A 9,669-nucleotide genomic window follows, 5' to 3' on the forward strand; every position below is an offset into this window, starting at 1 on the left:
AGACAAGGTAAGGCTTGTTCTACACAACTGTTGAACAATAGCAATATGTTGACTATGTTCAATCTGTTCTGGTTGCCAATTCTCGGAATCGTACCTCAGTATGACTGGAAAAACATTGGTGTGATTCTTAAGAGAAGGTCCCCAAACACGAAAATATGTATACCGCCAATACCAAAAATAATAACATTATTGGTTACTAAATTTTTCATGTGCAAATAACAAACAAATAGTGTGAAAAATATTGGATCTTACCTCCAACACTCCCCCAAAAGCATTAAAACTATCTTTGACATACGTCGAGCAATTATCGAGGGATATATAATCTCTGATAAAATTGGAAACCCCTAATCATATGTTGGTGCTTACTCTAAATCTTCTAATGCTTCGAGAAAACCAATTAACACCACTGAGCTAGCATTTGGAAATAAACATTCTCCTGGTGTCCACAACACAAACAGACGTTCGAGCTCCTCATAATGTTCATGGAACAAATATTGATTATTTGCTAACCTGTTCTCATTCATTTTCTTAGCATAACGTTGTAAAAAACTTTTCAACCCAGCCACTTTTAACCCATGCGCTGTTATTTGTCTATATGATTCATTTCCTTCTACTTCATTTGAGTATAAAGGAAGTCTTTGTTTCCATTTATCTTCTGATAACCAATTTAGTTTGTTAAATGGAAGTAAGTTTCCAACACATGGAATTCCCGTTAACATGTACAAATCTATCGATGTAACTCCTATTAATAACATTTATTCATAATTAGAGTTTGTTGAATTTTATAAACAAAATACATAATCTAAAAACTTAATTACTAGAAAAAACTGACTTAACGCATTCAAAGTCTTTGAAAAAGAACGTGTTTGTAGTATTCCTCCATCGTTCTAATATAACTTGAACTCCTCGAGTTATGTGGTTTCTAGGTTGTATATGATATAAATGTCGCCAAGGATATCTTCGGACTCTCTCTTGAAAAACAGGGGGAAGTAACTGAAAAATTGTACGGAACTCAGACCATCCACCTCTTAGATTAACTGAATTAACTCGCTCCGGATGGTTAGATGTGTGAATAGAGAACACACCATCACCGCCTACTTGTCTAACATTTTGAAACTCATATTCTTTATCCACAACAAAACTTAATCCACTGGCTGGGGTACTAGTAGATCCTTTGCCTATTCTGTTTCTTTTTCTTTTCTCACTCGCCATATTTGTTTAGGAAGTAAAACGAAAGATGATTTTCTTAGCAAAGAGAACAAAAGAGTAGAGAAAAGTTGAGAAGGGAAAAGTAGGTAAAGTGTGAAGAATAAATGACAAGGTGCGGTATTTATAAGTGTTATAATGTCTAACGTTGGCGATATTAATTAGTTAATTCTAGCGCTAGAACAAATATGCTCGCTAAAAACTCGGTCGCTATGTGGTTTTTCCATAGTGGCACAATTAGTCTGCCATGCCACCTGGTAAGCCAAACAATTTTTTTTTGGCATGTGCATAGGAATAGGCCTAAGTCTAAGTCCTATGGGATAGGTTGAGCTGCTAGATTAGCCAAAAAGTGTTGCAGTTCAAAAAAAAAGTGTTGTCTATTTGTTAACACTAGTTCTCTCTCCTAGCATTTGCTGGCAGTTGAACTAGCAACGTTGAATGGTTCATCGCTACAAAAATTACCTTTTCCTTGAATGGTTCAGCGTAAATTGATTTATTTTTTGAACTGACAGCGTAGATTAGTTGCGTTGGGCTGACGAGGACTGCTAATCTAGCAGCTAGATTAACACTTCCATAAAACTTAGAAGATAGTCCTAACTGACGTGGACGGCTAATCTAACCGCTAGATTAATACACCATAGGACTTAGCCTAAAGATCTAAATAAAAACTCCACGTAGGATTTTTAGCATCCTCGAAATGTTCTTACTGGGTTCCCTTCCCTATACACGTTAATAATATTCTTGTCTTCTCCTTTTTCTATTTATTTATTCACAACATCTATATATATTATTTATATTCACAACATCTATATATATTTTTGTTCATCATGTTATACATATATAAATATAATCGACAGTAACACCAGTTTGGAAACCCTTACCCTCTGTTCTCTTAGACACACGAGCAAGCACTGTCTATCTCTCTAGATCTCTGATCTTCTGTTTTATCGCCATGGATGAAGAGTATGATGTTATAGTTTTAGGAACTGGTCTCAAAGAGTGCATTCTCAGTGGTCTTCTCTCTGTTGATGGCCTCAAGGTTTTTTTCTCTCTCTCTCTGAATACATAATAGTTAATCTTCATATTTCATATTTAATCAGCATGGTTACTAATTTTATCTTAGGGTTCTTTTGTATTTATATAATTAAGCCCTAATTTTTACAATTTGAATTGATCCTGGTTTGCCTGTTATCCACTGATCAAACCCCAAATCAGTTTTGGGGCTTTTGTAGTTCCTAGAGTGCGAATCCAATTAGGAAACATTATTTGGGATTGGGATTGAAAAAGGAGACGACTTTATTATATCTTCTCTACAGTGAATACTGCATCTGTTGATTGCTGATATGATTTACTACATAGATAATTTCGTTAGCTTATGCAGATCTGCTGGATTAATTAGTTTATAAGCAGATTATTTATGGAGGTTACCACTGTCTCGCTTTTATAAATGTTCTTTTTGTTTGAAAAGCGATCTAATTGGTCAACCTTCAGTGTGCGAGAACACTGTTACCCGCACAAATCGAAGGATATTGGTAGCAAAAATATGACTCAAGGAAGAAGCCATGTTAGCATATTACTTTATTTGATAATTCTGAGGATGTTTTGAATAAGTTGTGATCATTTTCTTGCATATTGCTTCTGATTGAGCTTTTTGCTTCGTGATAACGGATGTGGTCTACTCTGAAGGTTTTATTGTAAAAGAGCTATAACGTCACGGTCTTCGTCTAGTTACTTGTTCATCACATCAGTCAGCTCTACAGACGGACAATGTTCTTTTTTCTCAAATGATCTACAAATCTGTGTTTTATGTTAATTGGATTTGTCTATCCGTTTCAGCTACGATCTTTTGATCATGTATTTGTTCTTCGATCGGTATATTGATCTAAATCACTTGTTGTAATTTTGTGCTTGATGTTGAACCAGGTTTTGCACATGGATAGGAATGATTATTATGGTGGAGAGTCTACTTCCCTCAATCTCATCCAGGTTTTCCCTGCTTAGGTTAACATGCAAGTTAGATTGAGATGATTAAAGGCGTTTTGTTTGCCGTTTTTATCTTCTTTACCCCTTAAACCTGTTTGTGCTTGTTACCTCACAGTTATGGAAAAAATTCAGGGGAGATGATAAGCCTCCTGCATCTTTGGGCTCTAGCAGGGATTACAATGTGGATATGATCCCAAAGGTTCTAATTCGTTGTAGCCTTCTCCCTATTTTCCCTACATGGCAATCTGGATAAAGTACAACATTTCTTATTGACTGTTTGATGAACCTAATTTGCTCTGGTACTGTTTGTTTTATTTAGTTCATGATGGCGAATGGAACTTTAGTGCGAGTGCTCATTCATACAGATGTTACAAAGTATTTGAACTTTAAGGCCGTGGATGGAAGTTTTGTGTTTAATAAAGGAAAGGTATCGACCATTTCTATCTTTTTATTAAATATATATCATTAATTGGATACCCAGTTCTTATTACCAAATTAGGAACAGAAATGATTTTTTTTTCTATTTATTTCGCTTTTATTTATTTTTTTCCATTTATTTCGCTTTTTTTAAGATATTTTCCACTCCCTCTCATTACTGCAATAGGTTCACAAGGTGCCAGCAACCGACATGGAGGCACTTAAATCTCCACTAATGGGCCTGTTTGAAAAGCGACGTGCCCGTAAATTCTTCATATATGTCCAAGATTATGAAGAAAACAATCCCAAGACACACGAGGGATTAGACCTCACAAGAGTTACTACGAGGGAACTTATTGCGTATGCTCTTATCCTGTCTTTGTTTGAAGATAGTACTTACTTTTGTCCCGTTCCAAAAATTACCTCGCTGCTGGTGTATCTTTTTTATTTGTGTAAAAACTAAACTAATTCTTACTTCAAATTTGGGTAATTCAACCAGCAAATATGGTCTTGATGACAACACTATCGACTTTATCGGTCATGCTCTGGCACTCCATAGGGATGACCGCTTTATTAATGAACCTGCTCTGGATACTGTTAAGAGAATGAAGGTAAGACATTCTACTTGCTCAGAGTTACTGGCCTCCTTCGCACTTTGGTGAATACACACTTTCTGCCGGAGTTCAAATCTTTGTGTACCATGCTCTTATTCTTTTTTAAAATGAAACATAAGATAATGAAAACAACGAAGAGACATATCTGTCCTGACTGTCCCAGCTCTCACTTTTTTGTTCTGTCTTTTTTTTCCCCATCCTGTAATAGCTTTATTCCGAGTCTCTAGCACGTTTTCAAGGAGGTTCACCATATATTTACCCTTTATATGGGTTAGGAGAACTCCCACAGGTGAGTTTGTTTTTGAGTTCATTAATATTGTTTGCCATAATGGAGATTCTAAAATTATATTTTTCACACTATCATGTTGATTTCCTGTGCCTCTCAGGCCTTTGCTAGGTTAAGTGCTGTTTATGGTGGGACGTACATGTTAAACAAACCTGAATGCAAGGTATTCTTCAAACAGTTTTGTGGAGATACACTTTCCTCATTATTCTATATCTTTTACCAAACTGTATTTCGTGTAAATGTGGTCAGGTTGAATTTGATGAAGAAGGAAAGGCATGTGGTGTCACATCCGAAGGAGAAACTGCTAGGTGCAAGAAAGTTGTGTGCGATCCTTCATACTTGTCTAACAAGGTGAAGGACATACCGACATATTTCATTCCATTTTCTTTTGTTTTATCTGAAGTATGGACTCTAACTTAGGCCAAACATGCCGACCACTAGACTGAAAAATATAAGCGCATTGAGTATCAGAATAACAAGATCCACAAGTAAACTTTTTTTTTTTAATGAAATTGGCACTAAGTTGATTTTGCTTGAAGCGAAGAGTTTGAGAACATGAGAATGTCGAACTAGGGTTGGAATAAAAATGTGAACATGGAGTTTTATGATCATGCAACAGGTAAGGAAGGTCGGAAAGGTTGCAAGGGCTATCTGTATCATGAGCCATCCCATTCCAAATACAAATGACTCCCACTCCGTGCAAGTCATCCTGCCACAGAAGCAACTTGGCCGCCGATCAGACATGTAAGTTAATCTTTGAAACATTGGATATCTTGTACAAAATGAACTGCTGAGTCAAAGTTACTCTAGTAATTGGTTTAATAAAAGATTAATGTAGTATGGGTACACCATCTGAAGCATCTTGTTTGTTTTGTGGTTGAGGTTTCACTTCTATCTGTGGAAGTTGACCTTGTTTCCTCAGAGTGAATTTGAGCTTGTCATTGTTTTCTCTGAAATGAAAAATCGCGTTTTGTGTGGAATCTGACAATCGCAGCCTTAATGAATTGGTTACTTATAAGGTAATTTTTTTTTTGGAATAGGTATCTGTTCTGCTGCTCTTACTCGCACAATGTTGCTCCAAAAGGAAAATTCATTGCATTTGTATCATCGGAAGCGGAGACCGATAATCCAGAGACTGAACTGAAAGCAGGAATAGATCTTCTTGGTCCGGTGGATGAGATATTCTATGATGTTTATGATAGATATGAGCCAGTTAATGAACCTTCATTGGACAATTGTTTCATATCAACGGTGAGCCCCTCTTTAAGACCTTCTTTGGTTATTTCTTTAAGATCGTTTGTTTAAATGGTTCATAGTATTATAAGCCGTTTCAATGTTGTCTTAACAGAGTTATGATGCAACAACACACTTTGAATCGACCGTCATGGATGTTCTCGGCATGTATACCATGATTACTGGCAAGGTAACCATTTTAGACATCTCTTCTTGTCTTGTTTGTTGCGCCTTCTGAAATCGTTGGTGTATTTGTCACAATTGTGATTTGAAGTGGTTTAAGATGATTAGTGTAGCAGACCCCTATAGGCTTATTACGAATATTAAGGCTCCCAAATCCAAAACAGATGTTTTCAGCAGGTGAGCTATGCAAACCCGCGGCAAAAACATCTGTCGAAAGTTATTACCAAATCAACAGCAAAATAGTTTGTTATGTTACATTTATTCGTTGCTATTAATTGTGAGTTTTAAAGTCTGTCTTTTTGTCATCTTTCTTGGAGGGCCCAAGAGTGGTTGTGGCATCATCTATTAGTGTCTTTTTAATTGAACCAATTCGATGTTGAGCAGGTACTAGATCTTAGCGTGGATCTAAGCGCTGCGAGTGCTACTGAAGAATGATAATGACTTCCTACATTCAAATGAAGAAATTAGCTATGGAGAATGAATGATGTGTGTTGTACTGTGCTGGTTTTTCTGTTTTCATACTATGGTTGGTTGGTTGGCCATGTTACCTACATTCCTTTCATTCAGTTTCGTTTTCATCCCTCTTTCTTATCTTGTGGAGATAATTTCAGTCGAACATCAGTGAATATTGTGCTCTGGTGCTGCATGCACTACTTACATTTGATTCTATGCGCAATCGTTTTATGTCGGTTAGATGTATATTTATTCCTGGAGTTTCATGGATGCTGTCGGTTTCAAAAAAATAAAACAAAAATGGATGCTATCATCCCCAATGGTGAATTAGGTTTTGGGTTGACTGTCATCGTTGTTGGCTTACTAGTTTCAGACCATGTCGGACAAAGAGGTCTCAACAAGTCCGTCCGTGGTTCTCCCTGCTGATATAGCAGGGTGCTAGTTTGTGGAACCATGTTGCCTACAGCCAAATAAAACCCTGCATAGAATTAGGGGATATTGAGGATATTAAGGCTGGTTCCTACGCATGGGGCAAAAGAGAAGATTTGCCACTTTGCTCATTGTGGTATAATCTCTGCCGAGTGATGGAGTGTCTATCGCTCGGTGGACGCTATAATGCTCGATCGGGTTTTCATCGCAGCGGCTAATGTCTTGGTAAGCTCAGTGCTATGTGGGTCGCTCAGTGGTTCTTCATCCAACGATTAGTAACCAACCCTCTATAAATATTTATTCCTTAATCCAAGGATTAGTAACCAATTCTCTATAAATATTTAATCATATGCAAGTTTGTACACCAAAATGGTTCGTGCTCACTTCTCTTGGGAAGAAGATGTTGCTCTTATTCGATTATAAATAGATATTAGTTACAAGCGACGGAGATCTAAATCTAACCACTACTTTTACTTTATGGGATAGTGTTTCAAAGGTTTGTAACATTATGCGTAATGAAAAACCAATAATAACCTTTCTACTTTTAAAAATAAATAAAATAAAGCTTTCAATTTAATTTCTTATTATTAATCAAATAAATATAAAGATAATTCCATAGTAGGCAAGCGAGCAACAAGCTACGCCGCAAGTCCTTTTTGAATTGCAAAATGTATCCTCTAAAAAACAAACTCTCTGGAACGGGGAGTCATGACATTACTGTGCATGACTTTCTGAACTTTCTTGAGAAGTTAAACCGCCTCTGGAGCTAGGTAACCAAAAGCATCAAAAGCAAAGGGAATAAAAGCATGTTCATTGTCAATGCACGCTTTCTCATGCTTCTATATCTTACCTGAGGCAGCCCTTAGTGCCTTCAATTTATATTTTCCTTTATCAATAAGAAGTAAAAATTGAGAAATTATGCAAAATTTTTGTGGATGATAAACCAAGATCATCCCAAAATTTTCCATCAATTTACGAGTGAGTATTTCAATAACTTTTTAGTCATTTAGAACAATCACTTTTATTTACGTAAAAATCATATTAACTTGTTATTTGTCTGTTTTTTCAAGAAAACTATGTCTCACTCAACTTTGTTGAAGCCAATGGAAAAGAGTTTAATCATGATGTATGCTATGAATTCTATAAAATTTACGTGCATGGATTTAATGTTGATTAAGTGCTATGTAACAATATTGTTATGTAATGAAATTTTTATTTTCTTTAATTAAATGTTTGGTCTAATAAAAACTTAATAAACCATAAAACCAGGTTGGATTTGAACATTAATTCTAAGATAATTTCATTAATAATAATAATAATAAAAAAGAACAGTTTCATCAAACGGTTGGAATAAAATTCCATCTATTAATTATGGATTTTCTTGATTATGCATTACTTGGATAAAGAATGGTGTGCAAAACTGCAGAGAACTCACCGGTTGGAGTCTCAGATGGTGATTGAGTAGAATCCATAGATACATCTCCAAAACCTTGAAAAGTCACTTGAGGTACAAATGACTGAAATATTTATGCGATTGGGGTATAAAGACATCACCAGGAGTCAAAGAATCAGTTGGTAATTGGTTAGATAAACCTCCAGGAGTTGTTCCCATGTCAATGACTTCATCATATGATACTAGTTGAGTGTCTAGCACTACATTTGGAGTAGAACGACGACTTTTTTTTGACTTCCACGACTTCTTAAACTTCGCTGACTTCCACCACGAGAACTTGAACTTGAACCTAAGTGGAATCTCTGAAGTCCCTGTACTAGATGACTAAAATTGTTCAACTCGCTCTGCTCCGGTGTAGCTTGTACCCCATAGTATAGATAAATATGTTCAAGACCTTGATTACTAATTGAAATAATACTAACATTTCCTTCCGAAGATATAATATTTACATCCCAAGAAAATGGTGGCATAGCCGACGATGAAGCCATTTGACTATTGAGATACAAAAATACGTTGGCCGTCTGTGGTGGAGGTTGGGAATGAAGATAATCATCACCAAGTGAAATCCTACATAAAGATGGGAAATCCAACCAACCCAAGTTTTGCGGCTGCATAAGAATATTTGGCTTGTAAATCATGTTAAACCAAGTAAGGTGATCAATTTCATCAAGAAGCTCCTAGATCAAATCTTTAGTTAGCTTGTCCCAAATCTCGACCATTCCTTATCAAATCATCGTGAGAAATCTCTCCACTTTGAAATGCGTTGATGGATTTTACCTTTTTTCCTTGCAACTGAAGAGGTGTCCTCTCCGTAATAACAAACACCCTTTCCATAAATAGGATTGTATAACACAGTGCGTTTAAGGATAGTTGTAGCATACTATGGCTTCGACACTTTTGTACCAAGGGATTGATTGATACGGCATGACAACAATGTTATGACTTGTTTTACACATTTTTTGAACCCTCTGAACCATCGAAACATGTTGGCCATCTTCAATATGACCTGGTATCCAATTATCATAATGGTACTTTTGTATGACTGGAAAAACATCAGTGTTATTACGAAGATAAGGTTCACAAACACACGTTCGAGCTCCTCATAATTTTTTAGGGAACAATAAATCTTTTTCAGCTATCCTTTTGTCATTCACTTGCTTAGCATAACACTTTAGAAATATTTTCAACCTAGACACACTCTTGACCCATTGATTTGAGATTTTTATAATTCGGTTTCCTTCTTCCTCAATTGAGTATGATTGAAGTCGAGATCTTTTCATCTTCCTTCTGATTGCCACTTTGATTTGTCAAATGGATATAAATAAAGTTTGTGTATATAGATAATTTCACATATACCTAAATTGAACACAAATAAAACAAAAGACTAAATCTAAAATTGAATTACAAGGAGA

The 9,669-nt window shown here is 35.9% G+C and overlaps 1 protein-coding gene across 1 annotated transcript; it reads left to right on the top strand.

Moving 5' to 3' along the window:
• Positions 1 to 1,943: 1,943 nt before the first annotated feature.
• Positions 1,944 to 6,642, top strand: LOC113358234 (guanosine nucleotide diphosphate dissociation inhibitor 1). The gene is made up of 13 exons (XM_026601770.1): positions 1,944 to 2,245; positions 3,130 to 3,192; positions 3,305 to 3,388; positions 3,509 to 3,616; positions 3,794 to 3,966; positions 4,106 to 4,217; positions 4,429 to 4,509; positions 4,607 to 4,669; positions 4,756 to 4,857; positions 5,126 to 5,250; positions 5,547 to 5,757; positions 5,855 to 5,929; positions 6,307 to 6,642. The coding sequence occupies exons 1-13, from the start codon at positions 2,159 to 2,161 to the stop codon at positions 6,355 to 6,357; spliced, it is 1,335 nt and encodes a 444-aa protein (XP_026457555.1). The 5' UTR covers positions 1,944 to 2,158; the 3' UTR covers positions 6,358 to 6,642.
• Positions 6,643 to 9,669: the final 3,027 nt, after the last annotated feature.

Source organism: Papaver somniferum, chromosome 3, assembly GCF_003573695.1.
Source record: "Papaver somniferum cultivar HN1 chromosome 3, ASM357369v1, whole genome shotgun sequence".
Lineage (NCBI taxonomy): Eukaryota > Viridiplantae > Streptophyta > Magnoliopsida > Ranunculales > Papaveraceae > Papaver > Papaver somniferum.

Bases quoted from the DNA above. Each gene is read 5' to 3' on its own strand.
- LOC113358234 (XM_026601770.1), top strand. From the start codon at position 2,159: ATGGATGAAGAGTATGATGTTATAGTTTTAGGAACTGGTCTCAAAGAG. The intron at 4,670-4,755 runs GTATTCTTCAAA...AAATGTGGTCAG, and splicing joins TAAACAAACCTGAATGCAAG to GTTGAATTTGATGAAGAAGG. The intron at 5,758-5,854 runs GTGAGCCCCTCT...TTGTCTTAACAG, and splicing joins ACAATTGTTTCATATCAACG to AGTTATGATGCAACAACACA.